Source organism: Eriocheir sinensis, chromosome 56 (assembly GCF_024679095.1).
Source record: "Eriocheir sinensis breed Jianghai 21 chromosome 56, ASM2467909v1, whole genome shotgun sequence".
In the NCBI taxonomy this organism is placed as follows: domain Eukaryota; kingdom Metazoa; phylum Arthropoda; class Malacostraca; order Decapoda; family Varunidae; genus Eriocheir; species Eriocheir sinensis.
The window spans coordinates 4,698,364-4,719,604 of NC_066564.1; the positions used below are offsets into that span (position 1 = coordinate 4,698,364).

The window sequence follows — 21,241 nt, forward strand, 5'->3', positions numbered from 1 at the left end:
TTATGGTGAGGTAAATTAAGGGCTAGAAAACGCCTGCAATAATAGTATAATCTGCACCTTCTCTCGCTTCCACCTCAGAAAAACAAGTAAAACAAGTGACCCGCTGATTTGGTAACGTTCCCTTCCGTGACATTAAAGAGAATATAAAACTTGCACTGCCTATAATTGTTCTTCCGATTCATGTAACTCTCAAGAAGGGAACACATCACCGCACATCACTGAGTTATATTAAAAGATTATAAAACTTGCATTGCCTATAATTTTTCTTTCGATTCATGTAACTCTCACGGGGGTAAAAACAGCACCGCAAACCACTGAGTCAGCGAGCGCTAATCCCTGACTCAGCGGCTGACTCACAAGACTTCACATCGGCGCACGGGGGCCCTTCAAAGACTGACCTAAACTCTGGCACGGGGAAGCCCTGGGCGCGGCAGGTGATGGCGAAGGAGCTGCCCGAAGCCCTGACGAAGGTGTTGCTCTTGGCGAACTCGGCCACTTTCGGGGACTCGCTTGAAAAGGGTTCTGAGGACGCGGCATAAGTCAGGGTGGGTCATTTATAAGTGTTCAAAGGTGTGTGTGTGTGTGTGTGTGTGTGTGTGTGTGTGTGTGTGTGTGTGTGTGTGATTAAACAAAAGGAACAGTTGGAATTCGCCCAAAATTAGGGTTAAAAATGCCGCTGGCTCTCGCTATTCAGAGGGTGGACGAAGGAAGGATGGGAGGAAGGAAGGAAGGAAGGAAGGGAGGAAAGAAGGATGGGAGGAAGGAAAGAAGGAAGGAAGGATGGAAGGAAGGAAGGAAGGATGGGACGAAGGAAGGAAGGAAGGAAGGAGGGAAGGAGGGTATCAACATCAAAGCACGTCACATGATGCCTTGAACGCTGCTCACAGACTCCAGGATGTTAGCCCGCCGCCTGATACACTTGCCTTCCCTTCTACTCCTTCACAGCAGCCCTTTACGTCATCATACACTTCCCAAACACAACTTAAACCCTCTCTTTCTCCCACCCTCTTCCTCTTTCCATTTCTGTCTATCTGTCTCCTATTAATCCTATCGCAATCACCTGCCTCCTGCCTCCTGCCCTGTCTCCTCGCCTCCGCTTACAGGTCGGCATTTTCAGACGCTTCATCCTCTCACATTAAAAGGAGATCAATCGGACTCTAATGAGGGTTTTTCAAGGTTCATAGTACATTAGAAAAGTTAAACTACCTCCAGGGTCATAAAACTAACATCGGAAATACCCAAGACTCCTACGAAAACTGTGTCAAATGTGAGTTTTTTTTTTTACAACAAAGGAGACAGCTCAAGGGCACACAAAAAAAGGAAACAATAATAAAAGAAAGCCCGCTACTCGCTGCTCCTAACCTGGGCATCGAAATGTTTAGAATCACCCACAACCTCGTCCATCTCTCTATCGGAGTCAACCTCATCAACTGCAGCCGTGGTTTACCTGTACTGAGGGACGGGGAAGCCCTGAACGCGACAGGTGAGAGCGAAGCCCGACCCAGCCTGCTTGATGAGGATGTTCCCGCGGGCATCCTCCGCCACCTTGGGAGACTCGCTCGAGAAGGGCTCTTGAAGGCGGCGATGGCGGTGGTGGTGGGGGTGAGGGTGATGGGATATGAGGGAGGGAGGGAAAAGTCTTACATGCTTCTACGAGTCCTATAGTCGGCACCGTTACATCCTCCTCCTCCTCCTCCTTCTCCCTTTCCCCCTAACATGATTCAGCTCCTCAGTAACTTTTCCTTCCAGCCCAAAGTCACCATTCACACACCCGCTCACCGTCACGCTCAAGCTTTTCCATCCCACGTCGCGACTTTGTCCTAGCGCGCAAGACACCACGCCAACTCAGGTGAAATCCCCGATGTGAGATTAAGTTTGTATGTCTTACAGCAAAACCTCGATACTGACACGATAAAATGCTTGTGAATGAGTAGTATTTCTGCGCCTTCACCTTCTTCAAGCCTTTAAGTGATGATGGATGGGTTGTACTTCGCGTCATTCCACCCTCAACTCCCACATCTCACACCCTTCCCAACCATCACGACCGAGGCCTTGTACAACACCCCACCAGTTCAATACTAACACCAGCAGACGTCTATATAGGTCGGTATTATAAGATACTTTCGCTTCTCACATCAGCTATTTCTAAAGGTCAAAGAGGGGGTCAATCGGGTTCTAATGAGTGGTTCTTTAGGTTCATGGTACAGAAGAAGGGTCAGACTACCACCAGGGTCATGAAACTACTCCTGGAAATGCCCACAACTCCTATGAAAGCCTTGTCAAATTTCTGTTCTTGGGTGACGAAATGTTTTATAATACGATCCTATATGTTGGGTGTCCCTCTGCTTCAGTGCTCCTTCATTCCTTCAGGTGATATTTGCTACCACGAAAGGCTGCACTTCATGTCCAATACTAACACCAGCAGACATCTATGGGTCGAATTATAAGACATTTCGCCGCCCAAGAACACACATTTGACAAGGCTTTCGTAGGAGTTGTGGGCATTTCCAGGGGTAGTTGTATGACCCTGGTGGTAGTGTGACCCTTCCTCTGTACCGTGAACCTGAAGAAACACTCATTAGAATCCGACTGACCCTCTCTTTGACCTTAATATATAGCTGATGTAAGAAGCGCATGTTTACTAAATAATACGACCCTATATGTTGGGTGTCCCTCTACTTCAATGCTCCTTCATTCCTTCAGGTGTTATTTGCAACCACGACAGGCTGCACTTCATGTCCTCCTTCCCCCTATCCCCCCCTCCCTGCCCTCATCGCGACCGCCGCCCAGAACAACAATCAGAAACTCACCTAAAGTCTGGCACGGGGAAGCCTTGGACCTTGCAGGGGAGCGCAAAGGCCGAGCCCGCGCTCCAGGAGTACGTGTCGCTCTTGGCCCCTGACGCGACCTTAGGCGACTCGCTCGAGAAAGGTTCTGAATACAAGAGTTAGCCTGTCGTCACCCTTCAAAGGCTACACCAGGGTTACCAAATTATCGTACTCAGCCACTCAGCACATCGTATATTTCGGTTTTTGACTGACAGCTATAGGAAACAAACACCAACAAGTAACGCTTTTAACGATAACTTCACCTAGAATCGCGTTATCTGTGTGGCTACGAAAGTTTTGGGCCCTGGAACTGATGAATGCGATGTTTTGAGTACGATAATATGGTAACGCTGGGCTACACTCAAGGAGGGGGAGGGAAGGAGCGTGAGGGAGAGAGGGAGCGTGAGGAAGGGATAAAGCGTCACTACACACCTGCTGTCCCCAATGAACTGATGAAAAATTCGGGTCCATATTCGTAAACGTATCGGGCTGGCATAACGACTATTTTAAAGGCCACAAAAATTAACCAGGTTTTCATGGGTGATTTTCCCGTCCCAGATGCTTAAGTCACATAAAACTATCCCTTTACCTTCTACGAGAGGCTCTTCAAACAGACGAACTAAGGCGTCGATTTTTTTTTTTTTTTAACGTGTACACCTATAGCGCCGGTAGGCTTTTCTTGGGGGGCCTAGATGGTAGTCAGCCCCAGCCCGTCATGGCGCAGGCAAGTGTTTATAGTGGCGCCATCTTCTCTTACCTTTAAAAATAGGGGCTTTGGTCTTTAAAACAATGCGACGGATATGAGCACCGAGGCCGCGCGCAGCTATAGGGTATGCCTCCAACTTTACTTTCACTTTTTAAACAATCGTGCAACTACCCTGAACGAAGAGACGCAAGCAAAATCCCACAGGCCGTTAAGGAAAGTTTTCACACGCCCATTAGTAGATACTGCCTCGGAAGCTTTAACTGAAACGGTTGAAACCTAATTATACAAGTTTTCAGGCTAACCGTTGAAAGCCTCCACGCTGCTGTCTTCTGGTCCCTAACTAAGATGAAACTCATATTGGTACTCCCAGACGCTTCCGCCTTTCACATCAACTATTTCCAAAAGCCGAAAAGAAGATCAATCGGGTCCTGATGAGTGTTTTCTTTAGGTTCAAGGTATAGAAGAAGGGCCAGACAACCACCACCATCATAAAACCACTCCTTGAAATGCCCAAAACTCCTACGAAACCCTTGTCAAATGTGTTCTTAGGTGCCAACATGTTTAAAGTTATGACCGTGACAACTCCCCCGGTGATTTGCCTCCAACCGTGAACCCACTCTACCTGAACTCCGGCAAGGGGAAGGCCTGCACAGGACAAGTGATGGCAAAGCTGCTCGCCTCCCGCTGCACCATCAGGAAGCCGCGGCCTCCTGGAGCCACTCGGGGCGCCTCGCTCGATACAGGCTCTGCGGGACACCACACACCACCGCGGCCCTTCATTAGCTCTGACCCTCGGGAACGCTGGTGGGGTCGTCTTCATTGCTTCCCCTCATCCACCCTCACCTCCACAACCCGGCAACAACACACCCTTGCTACGTCACACCCCTGCTATGCCCCACTCCTGCTGCGTCACACCCTTGCTATGCTACACCCCATGATGCTGCCCTGCCACACACCATGACCCCGTTCCGCCACACCCCACAACGCCGCCCCGCCACACCCCACAACGCCGCCCCGCCACACCCCATGACCTGCCGTCTCGTTAGTCCCCCGCTGCGAGGAGGCCGTTTGGAAGCCACTCTGGGTCAGGTTAGCGCGAGAACCTATTGGAGGCCGCGCCCATGACTCACCTAAACTGCGGCACCGGGAACCCCTGGGCGGTGCAGAAGAGGGCGAAGGAAGAACCACTGTGCCTGTAGAAGGTGTCGCTGCGGGCGCTCTCCGACACCTTTGGGGACTCGCTCGAGAAGGGCTCTGAGTACCACCACCACCACAACCACCCACGTCTTAGTTCAAGGGAACACACACACACACACACACACACACACACACACACACACAGGAGCTCTGAATATTACACAGCGTAACACAGATTCGTCTCTTAAGGAATCAATCCATGTCTGCCGTCCCTAAGAGTTCAACTAATCTCTTGGATGAGACGCACCAAGAGCAAGATCGGCAAGACGGAAGTTTTAATGAGGTTTTAACAACACTGCAAGAGTTCGCTCCGCAAGTCAAGATCTACAACTCACATGCAAGGCCGCCCTCACCACCGTTGGCTCTGGCAGCTCGGAGAGGCACTCACGACTAACCTGAACTCCGGGACGGGGAAGCCCTGGGCGCGGCAGGGCAGCCCGAAGCCCGAACCCTCCCGCCGCTCGATGGTCTCCCCACGGGCGCCGGCCACTTTGGGGGACTCGCTCGAATAGGGTTCTGGAGTCATAAAATCATTACACTGGTGAGTTTCTTATATTTCTTTGCGGCCACCACCGGGGCGCCTCGGGAGCCTGGCGCGCGGGGGGCGAGGGACACCTGCTGCCCTGGCTCGGTCTGACAAAGACAGGTGTTTACATTCCCAGAAGTGGAGAAAAACTTTTGTTTGAGTTTCACGTTTCGGTCGGCCGGAGAACGAACTGCTCGGGTTTTCAAAGAAAAGTTGAAAAATAAGTCAGCAACAAACCCACCGAGACAGCCGCGACGCACAAGAGAACAAAAGGAGAATGGCGCATCATCGTCCCATCCATCAAGACAAGGCTATGCAACAATCTACAGACCCACCCTTCCCTGCTCCTCCCGCCTCTCAGCCTCCAGCACACACTTACCGCCCTGCAGAGCCAGACACGATAAACAATGGCCGCCACGACTGACCTGAATGAAGGCACGGGGAAGCCCTGGGCGGGGCAGTGGAGGGTGAGACCGCTGCCGGCAGCCCTCACCATGGTCACGCCCTGCTCCCCGGACACCTTCGGGGACTCGCTAGACATTGGTTCTGTTCCCACGTACAGACACTCGCCCAGTTAGTACTTCTAGAGCCCTATATACATACACATAAGACAACTTTCTCTCTCTCTCTCTCTCTCTCTCTCTCTCTCTGGAAAGAGCACCTGCCATCTCAACAATATTTATCAGCTCGGAGCGATGACTCGTGGGCGTCCGCGCGTCCACAGCGGCTCCAGCACACGCCACTGGCCACCACGAGGGTCCTGCCTCTGCCCGCCACCTGCCTCACCTGAAGTCCGGGAGCGGGAAGGCCTGAACGCTGCAGGGAAGCGCGAATGCCGACCCGACCTCCTTCAGAAGAATGTCCCCGCGCGGCCCCGAGGCCTTCGGGGGCTGGCTGGAGTACGGTTCTACAGAAGACAAATGTAGCCCTCAACTTCCCTCCCGCCCTAGGACACCGGGCACCGCCGCCACGCTCACCTACGCCTGGCCGTCAGCGCTGTCATTGCCGCCCCAGGCAGCCGTGAGGGAAGGTCTGCCCCGCCGCCCCGCCGTAAGCTTCTGAGAACTTATCTTACTTTAGTGCTAATTCTAAAATTGGTTTCGCAGTTTCCTTGAATAAATTTATAACGAAGTTTGATTGCCATGAACTAATACTCGTGTCCAAAACTTGGAAAGCTCTCGAGAGCCAAAGGAATCGCCAAAGAACTTCCCCTCCATTCTGTCGCCCCCACCGCCCCCAACCCGCACTAACCTGAAGGCCGGGACAGGGTAGGCCTGCGCCTCACACAGCAGAGTCACCGCCGCCCCTTTGTCCACACGAAGTTTGTCGAACTGCGCACGTCGCGGCACCTTGGGCGGTCCGCTGGCCATGCCGTCTTCAGCACCGAGAGAACGACACATCACACTCATACACGCCACAAGGAAAATACAGTATGGTACCACTGCCGCCCAGCCGCAGAGCCGTCCGATACCCTTACGATGACACGTGACGTCTGTACTTACTGCCCAACCACTCGTCACTTTGCCCTAAGTTTGCCATGAAAACCAAACACTAGACGAGAGTGAAGAGAAGGAAGGAGCATCAGAAGCCTGTCTCGGTCAGTCAGGTGATTCCTCAGGCAGCTCAGGGCTTGCCACGTACCTGAAGGCGGGCACGGGGAAGCCTTGAGCCTCGCACAGCACGGCAAAGCTCTCCCCCGCGCTCTTGGTGAACTGGTTGAACTTGGCCACGTCGGGAATCTTCGGCGGGCCACTGGAGAGCGCATCTAAGCCCCGAAGAAAGGCAATGAGAGAATTGTGTCCTGTCAGAGAGCAGCTCCACGGCGGGAGTAAAGGATCCGTACCAAAACAAGGCCTCAGGGAAAACCTCCACAACTCCGGAACTTCACTGTGAGTGTCAGCACGCTTCGAAGAGCCAGACTGTCCCTCGCGCATAATAAAACATCATAACTTTAAACGGGCAAAAGTTTGACGCGCGGGAAAGCTGCAACAAAGCTTTCAGTCAAAACATAGTGTCAAAAAACAAGAAAATAAATTCTTAAAAAAAAAAAACGTGCTCCAGGGAAGCCCAACGCTGCCGCCCGCCTACCTGAAGGAGGGGACTGGGAAGCCCTGCGCCTGGCAGAACATGGCAAGCCCGATGCCCTCCGCCCGCGTGTACTGCAACAGCTTGGCCTGCTCTGACACCTGGGGCGGCCCGCTGGAAATGCCCGCTACCCCAACAACACCCAACGTTAGTGTCCTGCTACCATCGATGTCCCGTGACCCACGCCCGCCCCTCTGCCGCCTAGCCACTGCCGTCACCCAACGTAGTGTCCTTCCCACATCAATGTCCCCTGCACCATACCTGCACCTCGACCGCCTACCCAGAGCCGTCCCGCCGTGGAAAAGGAACACTAGCACCCTGCCCTGCCCTCCCGTCCGCCGCTCACCTGAAGGCGGGCAGCGGGTGCGCCTGAGCCTGGCACAGGAGAGTAAAGCTGCTGCCGGCCGGCCAGATGTTGGTGGAGAGCCGCGCGGCCATGGCCACCTGGGGACCTCCGCTCGACATGGGCTCTGCAGGACCAGATCTCTCTCTCTCTCTCTCTCTCTCTCTCTCTCTCTCTCTCTCTCTCTCTCTCTCTCTCTCTCTCTCTCTCTCTCTCTCTCTCTCAAGTATTCACAGACACACACACACACACACACACACACACACACATACCCCCCATCCCCCTCCCTTTGTCCGTCTCGCCGCAGCGTCCCGCACAGCACGTGGGTGTCAGTGTGAGGGAAGGCAAGCTGTGTGTTTACCTGAAGGACGGGATGGGGTGGGCCTGGCCGGGGCAAGTCAACACCACACTGGAGCCGCGACCCTCCCGAACCACGTTACTGAGGGCCAGCTGGGGCACGCGTGGGGCGCTGCTCGATACTCCCTCTGCCGGGGCGGGGCGCGGTGGACGAAAGGGATGGTGAGTGTTGGGGGTGTTGGTGAGGGTGGTGGAGGGGTGTGGCGCGGTGAAGTGGGCAGTGTTGGTGGGTGTAGTTGAGGGTGGTGGATTGATGTGGCGTGGTGAAGTGGGCATCGCTGGTGAGGATGGTGGAGGGATGTGGCATGGTGAAATGGGCAATGTTGGTGAGGGTGGTGGATTGATGTGGCGCAGTGAAGTGGACAGTGTTGGTGGGTGTCGGTGGGAGTTGGTAAGAATGGTGGCGGGATAAGGGGGAGGATAAAGAAGCCAATGACACGTTTCCGAGATATTTTCGACTAATGAGGGAGGGGAACGCGGGGGTACGTGGAGAGGGGTGGCGCGAGAAGGAGGTGCTGACGGAGACGATGGCGAAGATGGAATGTCATAAAACTACCTAACACAGCCTTGATATAAATAAAACCCTTCCCCTCTTCACTACACCACGAAACGCCCGCTCAGAGCCATCACACGTATTAAAACCACACACAAAAAGTAGAAATAATGGAGAAGAAAAGAGTTAAAAAAATCACGTCTTTGTCACACTATAAATCACTATAAAAAATCACGTCTTTGTCACACTATAAATCACTATAAGAAATCACGTCTTTGTCACACTATAAAACACTATAAAAATCACGTCTTTGTCACACTATAAATCACTATAAAAAATCACGTCTTTGTCACACTATAAATCACTATAAAAATCACGTCTCTGGCTGTCACACTCTAAAACCACATCAAAAATATACGATACAGAAAACAAAACAAAACAGAACGTCTTTCGTCACTCCAGCGCAAAACTTCATCCGAAATCCATACACTAAACGTTATAAGCCAAGAACTATCGACAGTCTAACCTTCCGCCCTAGCTCCGTACAGCTCAGTAAAGAAAAAAAAAAGAAAAAGAAGCGAAACAATGTATTAGGCGCCAAGCTGTCTGCCGCACCCGCTGAGTCACGTGACATGGAGGAAGAGGAGGAGGAGGAGGAGGAGGAGGAGGATAGAGAAGGGAGAGAGATGAAGGTGGGGAGGGTTGGAGGAAAGGAGGTAAGGGGATGAGCGAGAGAGAGAGAGAGAGAGAGAGAGAGAGAGAGAGTAATTATGGAAACTCGATCCCAATCTCTACATGAACGCTTCAGGTGTGTAAAAAATGACAATAATAAAAACAACAGCAACGAAACTATTCTAATAATGTCGATGAATTGACGTCACTCGATGGAGCCCGCGGGGAGAGGGAAAGAGAGCGGCAACACTGCTCTCTCTCTCTCTCTCTCTCTCTCTCTCTCTCTCTCTCTCTCTCTCTCTCTCTCTCTCTTTACTCCACTACCACGCAACGCCCTCCACTATGAGGCTCCTCTCTTTCCTTCTCTCTCGTGCGTGACAAGTTGGCGCGCATCTCTCTCTCTCTCTCTCTCTCTCTCTCTCTCTCTCTCTCTCTCTCTCTCTCACCGCGTCAGCCGCCCACATAACCTCTCTAACTCTCTCGCTCACTCTCTCATCTCCCGTCTTCTCTCTCTCTCTCTCTCTCTCTCTCTCTCTCTCTCTCTCTCTCTCTCTCTCTCTCTCTCTCTCTCTCTCTCACCACGTCAGCCGCCCACTAACCTCTCTAACTCTCTTTCTCATCTCCCGTCTTCTCTCTCTCTCTCTCTCTCTCTCTCTCTCTCTCTCTCTCTCTCTCTCTCTCTCTCTCTCTCTCTCTCTCTCTCTCTCTCTCTCTCTCTCCACCAAGATACATACACACACAGTCTTCCTCTGAGTAAAAGAAACGATTCCTCCTCCTCCTCTTCTTCTTCTTCCTCCTCCTCCTCCTCCTCCTCCTCCTCCTCCTCTCCTTTCTTTGCCCTGAATGAACCACCAAGACATGTTTGCGCGAACACGACAGCTGAAAGAGTAAAACTTCACCCTCCATGCCGGGTTCTTTTGCGGAGGAAGGACAGCTGACTTAACGAGAGAGAGAGAGAGAGAGAGAGAGAGAGAGAGAGAGAGAGAGAGAGAGAGAGAGAGAGAGAGAGAGAGAGAGAGAGAGAGAGAGAGAGAGAAGGCTATAAAGAAAGAAAAAAAGAAAAATCGTGTAAAATAAAACAAAGAAAAACCTAAAACAACATATAAATAACAAAACACGTAAGATTAATGTAGGTACCAAGCGAGGGAGGTGAGAAAGAAAAACAGAAATAGAGAGAGAAAGGGAGAGTGAGTAAGGTCGAGCAGGTAAGTCAGGTAAGGGAGGGTACCTGAATCTGGGCAAAGGGTGAGCGGAGAGTTCGCAGGTGAGGGTTGCCGCGCGCCCAACCCTCGCTACCGGGAACTCAATCTTCCTCCCGCTCGTGACCTTGGGCGGCGCCGACACCATGGGCTCTGCGGGGCCGCCCAGGGGTGAGGGTGAAGCCAGAGGAGGATAAGGGGGAGGTTAAGGTGTGGAATTAAGGGTTCAGGGAGTAATTTTCAGGTCTCAAACGCCATTATGAACTTCTGTATGTGTCTGTCTCCCGGGGAAGGTTAGGCGGGTGAAGTTAGTGAGGTGGTCTTTCTCTTCGCTTCTAATATTATCTATAACGCGTCTTTCTTTATGTCTGGCTCACGGAAGAGTTGATGTGTCTTATGACGTGAGAAAAGGAAAAACAGCGTGCGTTATTGTGTGTAGGGAATGGGATATGTGCGTAGAGGGTTGGGTGTGAGGAACGGTAAAGCCCTTATGTTTGTAGGTGTGTAGGGGAAGAAGGTATGTCTGTAGGTGGGTGTGAGGGACGGAAAAAAGGCTTGTGTATATAGGTGTGCAGGGAATGGGATATGTGCGTAGAGGAGTGGGTGTGAGGAACGGTAAAGCCCTTATGTTTGTAGGTGTGTAGGGGAAGAAGGTATGTCTGTAGGTGGGTGTGAGGGACGGGAAAAAGGCTTGTGTATATAGGTGTGCAGGGAATGGGATATGTGCGTGAGGGATGGGGAAAAAGGACACTAACACGTTTCAACTTATGTTTGTCCTCCTAAAGCTATGATGTGTGTTATGACCCTCTGCTCTCCGTTTCAAACACCCACTATGTCGCTTTCCTGCTTATGTCCGTTCTCATTAAGCTCCGATGTGTGTTGTGGCCTTTTTCTTGTCGTTCCTAACACTCACTATAATAAATCTCTGCCCATGTTTGTCGTCGTAAAACTGTGATGTGTGTTATGACCCTCTGCTCCCCGTTTATATTACTCACTATGTCGCTTCTCTGTTCATGGTCGTTCTCATTAAGCTCTGATGTGTGTAATAGCCGTTTTCTTGTCGTTCCTAACACTCACTATAACACGCCTTTGCTTGTGTTTGTCCTCCTAAGGCTGTGTTACGTTTTATGATCTTTTTCTCCTCGATATTTACACTCACTGAACATGTCTGTCCTTCTGAAGCCGTGACGTGTGTTGTGATCTTTATGTTATCGTCAAAGTGGAGGAGTAAGAAGAGGAAGACAGTGATTATAAAGATGAGGAGGAAGAACAACAACACCACTACCACCAACAACACCAACAACAAAAACAAAGACAGGAACAACAATAACAACACTTGCGGCATCAGAAACAACGGGGTACAAAAGAAAACTCAAATTACGGGGAGGCCGGTCGGACAGCGCTCAGGGACAACAACAACAACAAAGCTACTCCGACACAACGAACGCGGAGTCGTCAGCAGAACACCAGCAGCGTCAGCAGTAATGAGAACAGCACAGCCTTCAGCATCGTCAGCACCTACACCCCCTCCCCCTCCCTCTCCCCCCTTTACCTGTTCCCACTCCAACACAGGTGACCCTCGCTTCCCCTCTCCCTCCCCCTCTCCCCCCTGTACCACCTGTAATCACTACCTGAGCACACGCCATCTTTATACAAGGTTACAACAGGACTGAGACACGTACAGCTTTAGTCTCTCTCTCTCTCTCTCTCTCTCTCTCTCTCTCTCTCTCTCTCTCTCTCTCTCTCTCTCTCTCTCTCTCTCTCTCTCTCTCTCTCTCTTGTGTTTGTGTGTGTGTGTGTGTGTGTGTGTGTGTGTGTGTGTGTGTGTGTGTGTGTGTGTGTGTGTGTGTGTGTGTGTGTGTCAAAAACTTTCACTTGGTTCACTTAAAACGAAAAAAAAAAAAAAAAAAGTCACACAAGAAAACATCATTTAATCACGCGGGCAAAGTTTACCTCGGAGACACACACACACACACACACACACACGCACACGACGCTATTCCCCACTCCCCGAACTGATCACTGCACCGGTTAACTAAGTAATGAAGGAAACACAGGTATACACGCGCACTGATGAACGATCCAACCAGACCAGGTGAGCGCCGCGCCCCTCCCACCACTAGCGCTGACAACCTGGCCATTCCTCGCAGGTATATCAAGAACGGAAACCAAACAAGCATAATAATTGATGGAGGCGAGTGTTGCCGCTGAATAAGTAACACGGCCAATATAGATCCACAGGTTCCTCGACGGTATCAAAGTAACCTGAATACGGTCCTTCTATGTCGGTATAATAAGAGATGTATATGAACTCTGTGTAGGCAATGATGGAGGTGAGTGTTGCCGCTGAATAAGTAACACAGCCAATACAGATACACAGTTTACTCGACGGTATCAAAGTAACCTGAATACGTTCCTTCTATGTCGGTATAATAAGAGATGTATATGAGCTCCGTGTAGGCAATGATGGAGGTGAGTGTTGCCGCTGAATAAGTAACACGGCCAATATAGATACACAGTTTCCTCGACGCTAACACAATAACTTGAATACGGTCCTTCTATGTCGGTATAATAAGAGATGTATATGAGCTCCGTGTAGGCAATGATGGAGGCGAGTGTTTCCGCTGAATAAGTAACACGGCCAATATACACACTTTCCTCGATGCTAACACAAAAACCGGAATAAGGTCCTTCTACGAGGGCATAACAGAGGTGTATTTAAACCCCGTGTCGTCACTGATAGGCGAGTGTGGCTTGTGAAAGAACAATAGAACCACGATACACATATATAAAAGGCGATGGCTTAGTGGTAGCGTGCTGGGCCCACATTCACCACGTGATGGACGACGCGAGTTCGAATCCCCACGCTACCACCTCGGATTTTTCAGTCACCGCCGAGTGGCTTAAAACTACCTACATGCTGTCCTGAAGACCACCCATCAACCCGGACTTCCGGGGGGAAGCATGAGCCAAGAGAAGATGGCGCCACTATAAACACTTGCCTGCGCCATGACGGGCTGGGGCGAATACCATCCAGGCCCCTCAAGCAAGCCTACCGGCGCTATAGGCATAGACGTACAAAAAATAATAAATAAATAAATATAATACGGTCCTTTTACGTGGGTATAACAGAGGTGGATATGAGCTCTTGTGTCGTCATTGATAAGCGCGTGTGGGTTGTGATAAAAAAAGAACCATGATACAGATATATAACAAAACAACAACTGAAATACTGAGGTGCGACCCTTCTATGTGAGTATGAAAGAAGTGTATATGAACCCTTTGCCGTCAGTGATATAGGCGCGTTTGACTTGTGAAAAATGCAACAGAACCATGACACGCAAATAGAACAAAACAATACAATAAATAAAGCGAAAGGGAAACTATTACACCGAGTGACGCGCGTGGGTGTTGTAGCGATGGAAAGATTGTTCCCCCACTACCTGTGCTGGGGGACGGGCGAGGCCTGGGCGTCACAGAAGAGCGAGAAGGGGCTCCCGAGGGCGTAGGTCTCCGTTACGTGCTTGTCTCTGGTGGTGAGGCGAGGCCCTGAACTCCCAGCCGGATCTTAGCGAGACGGGACAACGAGACGAGTTCATTCCGAGCAAGGAACACATCTAGAGCCTTCTAACACACTGAGACCCGCCCCACACACACACACACACACACACCTGCGTCTCGTCTTGACAGCGCGCGATGGTTTACGGTCACACCAGGCCACCTATCCGATACCTTTCCCGCTCGTGAACTCCATTAACACACATCAACACATACCTAACAACATAGCTAACATACACACCCCATCTAACATATCCGAGGTCAACTACCATAGGGCAAATACTACTTAATACCCATACCCTTCCCGTGACCTTCCCTTTCTTCCACCTACGCCCCCACCCTTCACCGTTCTCTTTTGGCCACTGTTTACTCTTATCTTCTATGGGAGTGGCGAGTAACGGGCCTTTTTTTCTACCCTTTTTGTTGCCCTTGAGGCGTGTCCTATGATGTAAATAAATAAATAAATAAAAACTACAAATTGAAGACCTTTTCCCTTTTCTCACATCAACCCAGCTACGCACACACTCCTTTTCCATACGCTCTCACCCTCCTTCGCTCACGGATACTTCACCTATACAACTACAAACGCAATCCTTTTTCCCCTTCCCTCAGCACATACACCATTCCCTGCACACCTATATACACATAAGCCCTTCTCCCTTCCCTCACATCCACGTACAGACATACCTTCTTCCCCTACACACCTACAAACATAAGGGCTTTACCGTTCCTCACACCCAACCCTCTACGCACATATCCCATTCCCTACGCACATTAACGCACGCTATTTTTCCTTCTCTCACGCTCCCTCACCTACACGTATAGCCCATTTCCTTACACACATTTCCCTGCCTCACACACTCGGCACTCTACACGCCTCTGCCGCCTCCACGAACCCTAACTTGCCAGGGAGTCGCCGCACCATCAGGCCGCCGCCGCGTGGAATCTCATTAAAAACTTCGGCCAAAACAAAGTCAGTCAGAGGCGACACACAGCCATTACGGGTCCATTTCCGCCACCGCCTGCGCTCTCAATCTTCCCGCGTGACCATCGATCAAAGTCTGCGCCACTGGTAAGCCCGCTATCAAAGGCTCCACCACGGACAAAGCGCTGTATTAAAGGCCCTGATGCCTCGGGAAACTACCTGACTGGAGACGAGTGGAGGTGGCCTTTGTGAGTATTTGAAGCGTGTTTATAGTGAAGGAAGTGTGGGTAGCCTTGTTTACGAGCCCTTCTGGGAGCTGTGCGAATGGTGGTGTTATCCAAGCTTTCCTGCAACTCAAACTCATCCAAGTGTAGCGGATGGTTAGTATTTTTTTATGCATTAAGTCTTGCAAAACGAGTTATGTTTTTCCTTCATTCTCGTCCGGGTAACTGCCCTAAAAGTGTTGCATAAGTAAGGGCGGCGGGCTGCGGGGAGCGGACCAGCGGTGCCGCGCCCCACCAGCAGCTTGCCTCCGTTCAGTACCTGTGCTCGGGGGCGGGGAAGGCCTGCACGCTGCACAGGAGGGCGAAGGTGGAGTCTGCCCGCCGCACCTCGTTCACCAGCTTCTCCTTGGACGAGAGGGTCGGGGCGGAGCTTCCTACGGGCTCTACACAAACACACAAACCAACATGTCACACTCAGCTATATAATGGATCCTCCAGACCTAGATTGGCTTTCCGCCCTGCCGCCTGCTTCTCATGCCCGTACCTTTGGTCTTTACCCTTGCGTCACTCTTCCCACAGCCTCTGCCTCGAGCCCACTACCTGTGTTGGCTCTGAACCCATTACCTGTGCGAGGGGACGGGCGAGGCTTGCACGGAACAAAAGAGTGCCAGGTCGGCGCCCGCCTCCTTGACGTCGGTGAAGTGCTTCTCCTTGGAGGGGAGCTTCGGGGCCGACGTGCCCGCGGGGGCTTGAGGGGGAAGGGGGCAGGAGCATTATTAAACGCACACCTAAAGACTCGCGTTCAAAGCAGGTGAAAAGAAGAAAACACTGAGCCGCCACAATGGGAGGCAAAGGCTTTTCCACAAACTGCCTGACGCAGGATGGAAACACAAGCAACAGCCACCGAACATGTTCACCACCTGTCCTTCCCTCTGTTACCCCAATATCTCCTTCCCTTTCTCCAAATCGTGCAGCGAGTTAACGAGTTGAGTGGTGCAATTGAAGGCGGATCAATGCGAGTTTCTTCCTTGCCCTATCCTTCGCTGGTGACGTTCAGCGACGTGCTAAGGTGAAGGCGGGCCGCTAGTTACCTGTGTTGGGGGACGGGGGAGCCCTGGACGGAGCACGGGAGAGCAAGGCCATCTGAAGCCCGCGCCACTTTGTTCACCAGCTTCCCCTCCGCCGGTATTTGCGGCGCGGAACTCCCAGCGGGCTCTGAGAGAAGACCTAATTAGAGGCAGCGGCGGGGCGGGGAACAGAGCCTCGTCGAGAACGTTGGAGATAGAGTCCCTCCTGCAGCGCCTATCTCCCAGTGTGTGTGTGTGTGTGTGTGTGTGTGTGTGTGTGTGTGTGCGCCTGACGAGTACCTGTGTGCTGGGGCGGGGTGGGCCTGGGCGGGACACAGCAGGGAGGTGAGCGCCCCTGCCTCGGTCTCCGCGTTGATGGTGTCCCGTGACCGCAGCTTGGGCGGGGAGCTCCCGAGAGGCTCTAGATGAGGGGCAGAACCACGTCACGAAAAGTCCTCAGGATACTAAATTGTACTTATGATTTCCCTCCCTTCTCGCCATTATGAACCTTAAGACCTGCCCTAGATAATTCATTTCACTTTTCTTGCTCTACTTCTCAACTTTCAAAACGATGCCACCTCGCCCATAAACTTTTCCCGTTATCATCTTTACGAGCAGACTCCTCGCACGCTCTCTCAACCACCCTCCAACCCTCCCACACACGTCCCTACCAGTCTCCTTCGAGGAGCCGGGTACCCCTGCCGAGCTCGCCGGCTACAAATAAAATAGTTTCACTATTTAATCTCGACTAAAGGCTCTGAAACGTTCCCAAGGATGTGACCGGAAAAGTCGAGGTTAACAAAGTAATGACTCAGTTCGGGGAATAACTCTGCGGTCCTGTCGTGCCGCGTTACACTATCGCCGCGTCCCGCCCCCGACAACGACCATGAGCACTATGCGGAGTTTTTCTGTAGCCATACCAGCACTTCCAACCTTTCTCATCCCTTGCTTTTTATAATGTGTGTTGGCAGCACATAAACGATTCATTTCAAAGCTTCGAGTTCCCACCCCCAGACGACCATCAAGTGAAGAGCGAGTCAAATTAAACTAAAAGCACCAACGAGACAAAGTCATTTTCGCCAGCCATTGCTCTCCACGCCACCGGGGATACGTGATCACCAGCGCTGCCACACACGCAGGCGCTGCATTACTGCCGAGGCAGCCGCTGCAGCAGCTGCGTTAGTCTTGACAACAGCGGGAGGAGGCAACAGTACCTGAAGGTGGGCGGGGGGTGGGCCTGGGCGTCGCAGGGGAGGGAGAAGTGAGTTCGGGCAGGCACGGTGACGGCGTTGATGGTCCCTTTGGCCACGCCCAGCTTAGGCCCGGAGCTGCCGACGGAATCTACGGCCGAGGGACGGAAGTGTGAAGGGCGAGGGAGGGGGAGGGGAAGGGAAGGGAAGAGAGTGCGAAGGGACGTCAGAGTGGATAAGCAAGAAAATTAAGATGGATAGGATGGGAGGCGATGGGAATCCCGGGAGGGAGAATTTTCAACAGAGCTTACAGTAGAGGAAAGTGGTCATGGAGGAACATTTTTCCCTTGCCAAAGCGGCGCTTGAGGGAGGAGCCTTCATGGAGGGAATGGCCGTGGAGGCAACGAGATATTCCTGGCCCGCGAGTAGACAGAGCCACGAGGAGAAGAGATTCAAGAGACAGGTAAATGTTTACCTGTACGTGGGGAGGGGAAAGGCCTGGGCGTGGCACGAGAGGGCGAATCTGTGGCCGCGGGGAGTGACTTCCTTACTGACGGTGTCTCGGGGCGGCAACTGAGGCGCCGAGCTGCCAACGGGATCTGCCGGGCACCACAAGGTCCAAACACACTCTTACTAGGCCGTTCATACTATTTTATATCTGTGCATCACCTAACTCATAACACGCCTCCTCCAGGACTGTGGGTACCCCCCTTTTGTGAGCATAGTGTCACCGGGGACAGCTTTTTCCTGACTCCCTTTGGTCCGGGACCAAATAAATCTTTTACGTCTTATATATTTCCCCAAAACGGGCATGAACCGCGCGGCCGACACGCTGATTCTGACACACGAGACACTCACCGTCCCATCTTCCGCAATTTTACCCATAAACGTCCCCGTGACAAACAGCGACCCGGCATTACGTATTTATGAAGAAACCTTTGACTCCCAGAACAGCCTCGCCGTTGGCTCAAAAGCAAAACCCCCGTTGTTGATCAAAAGCAACATCTCTCCGCCTCGCCAGCGCCTCCCCCTCGACCCCTGCAGCTGCCCTGCCGGCCGAGACCGTCTCTGAGGCCGGCCGTGTGATCAATAGGGTGTAGCGAGCGGAAGTTTATCTGAGGACGACCCTGTCTGGGGGACGCCGAACGATGGTGGAATCCCTAACACGCTTCCCTGGACCCAAATAGAGACGCGAAAGGGGGGAACCCGCCTCATGAACCTTTTGGGCGAACCGGAGCTCGAAGATATTTGAGGGAAGGAGACAAAAACAAGGCACGGCAACGCGGATAAAACAACCTGGGCCGCGAGGGGAACTAATTTCGAACCTTTTCTCTCCCCGTGCGTGTATCGCGTGATTGCTAGCGATGGGAGCCGAAGTGTGCCGTGTGCCGCCTACCTGCAGGGTGTATGTGTGGCGAGGGTGTGAGAGGGGAAGGGGGATGTGATGCGGGGATGAAAGTAGTGTCCGATGGAAGAAGTTATGGAGTGTGAGGAACGTTTTGATAAAGATATGGAGCAGCAACGGATGATGATGAGGAGGAGGATGAGGAGAGGAAGCACCTGTACTCTGGGGGCGGGGAGGCCTGGGCGCTGCAGGGGATGGCGTAGCTGCGTCCAACCGCCGTGATCTTGGCGCTGACGGTGTCCTCCACAGGCAAGGATGGACCAGAGCTTCCCATCGCCTCTGCACACACACACACACACACACACACACACACGTCGGTTAGCGGACTCTCCTAGCACCGGGATGCGGGTACACACACCTTCCCCGTCAGCCTCAATCACAGTCCCCGAGTCTCACGCTGTCGCCATCACCTCCTCGCCTCCGCCACGCCCGTCGCACAACCAGTCACCAGCGAGTCTGCTTACGAACGCTTCCTCCTCAACTGATCTTCATTCCTTTTCTCCCCATCAGGACACCTCACCTCCCGAAATTGACCTCTCTTTCGGCCACATCTTTTGATTCTTTTTTTTGTAAGAGAAGCGAGTAGCGGGCTTTTTTTTTACTATTGTTTCCTTTTTTTGTGCCCTTGAGCTGTCTCCTTTGTTGTAAAAAAAAATGTAGAAAATAGTTAAGCTCAGGTAAGGAATATTCATAAGTACAGGTAGCGAGTCTTATAAAAAGGGTGTGTATGTGATCGCTTTCGCCTTCTTCTACATCTGTGCTTCTTTTTCCCTTCCTTCCTTCCTTCCCTTCTTCCTCGCTTTCCTACGTTCGTTCTTTACATCGCCTCCCTTTCCTACATCTTTGCTTCTGTATCCCTTCCTTCCTTCCTTTCTTTCTCTCTTTCTTACATTCGTTCTTTGCCTCATTTTCTCTTCCCCATCTACGTTTCTTTGCCTCCAATCTCTCCCTTCCTCCCTTTTTTCTCCTCGCTTTCTTGCATTCGTTCTTTGCCTCGTCTCCTTTCCTATATCGATGTTCCTTTGCCTCCAATCTCTCCCTTCCTCCCTTTTTTTCTCCTTGCTTTCTTACATTTGTTTTTGCCTCACCTCTTCCCCATCTATGTTTCTTTGCCTCCCTCCTCGCTCTCTTACATTTGTTCTTTGCCTGGTATTACAACTTTGATGAGTCGCTAAACCGTAACCCCGCCCGTCGGTCCGCGCCCTACATCTGCAGAGATACTTTCGGGTTTGTTGTTCCAGCGTCCATGAAAACACGAGGACCCAAAGCACGGGCAGCCCATCTATAGCCCGGCGAGCACGTCCCGCGCGGCGAGCCTCGGCCAGACCCTCATGGAATATTCACAAAACTTTCTACTGTTGTGTTTCGTGACCGCTGCAAACCTAACAAACTCGTCCGCGTCGGCCAACTCAGAATATTGCCCCGACACGTTACTGAAGAGACCACCCACTAGCTTTATAACTCTGAAATAGCCTTTCTGTACCTGTATTTCCTCCTGCCTACGACTTAAACACATTCAAGATGGGAGTATCAAGACGCCTCTCCAAATGACTCTGCCTCTCTGTTTTCAATACCTTATACTAAAAATTGTTTCCAGGAGTAGCGCCGGGTGAACTTTTTTTTGTACCCTCCCTTTTCTTGCGCCCCAGAACAGTCTCCTAAAAAATCTTGACCTTCACCCCCCCCACCCCCCTGCGTGATGGCCTGCCGCGAGGGTGGGTCATGCATTACCTGGTCTTGGGCGGCGGGTGTGCCTGCGCCTGGCACGTCAGCGACAAGCCGACCCCAGCAGGTTGGGTCTCGGAGTTGATCTTGTCCGTGGACGGTAATCGCGGCGCCGAGCTTCCCACCGGTTCTGTTGCGTCACAATCAACGTCACATAACATTATAATCACGCCGTGTCCCTGAACGCCAGCAACAACACACGACAAACCACCTACCAAGCCTGGCTCGCTCGGGACAAATCACCTCCGTCAGCCAAACACTTGCTGTGGTCGTCGCAACTAGAGACCTGCCACTTAGCCTCAATCACCCCTTGACCCTTACTGCCTCACCCCGACCTAGGCGCCGCCACAGTCCTTACCGCACTGCCGGCACGGGGAAGCCTTGAGCCTCGCAGAAGAGGGAGACGTTCGAGGCGGCCGGCTTGAGCACCGTCAGCAGTGTGTTGACTCGCTCCTCCCACGTGAACTTGGGTGCCGAGAACCCCACGGGGTCTGGGAATACGGGTGAGGTGAGAGGAGACGAGTGGGGTAAGGAGGAGGACAGGGCGAGAATAATAAAGGGACAGGGAGCCAAAGGGGTTGAGGATAAGGGAGCTGGAGGGGTGGGAACAGTTTCACACTTTGTTTATCTCATTTATTCGTCGCCGCCCAACGCTCGCGTCTGACTAATAGTTGCAAAGGTGACTGAAAAGCATTACCGCGCTACAAGAACTCTCCCACTAAAACACAAGGAGTCGAAGGG

At 52.0% G+C, this 21,241-nt stretch overlaps 1 protein-coding gene across 50 annotated transcripts in view; it reads right to left on the bottom strand.

Moving 5' to 3' along the window:
* LOC126984177 (cell adhesion molecule Dscam2-like) overlaps nt 1-21,241 on the bottom strand; it is a 236,353-nt gene that overhangs the window by 111,217 nt on the left and 103,895 nt on the right. For 46 of the 50 annotated variants that reach the window (XM_050837600.1, XM_050837610.1, XM_050837604.1 and 43 more), the window contains exon 5: nt 20,859-20,991. The exons of 3 other annotated variants lie outside the window; for them this stretch is intronic. In XM_050837600.1, the coding sequence (XP_050693557.1) occupies nt 20,859-20,991 (133 nt within the window). Of the gene's footprint in view, nt 1-15,432; nt 15,557-20,858; nt 20,992-21,241 lie in introns of all 50 variants that reach the window. One more of the 50 variants, XM_050837646.1, reaches the window with a different exon arrangement.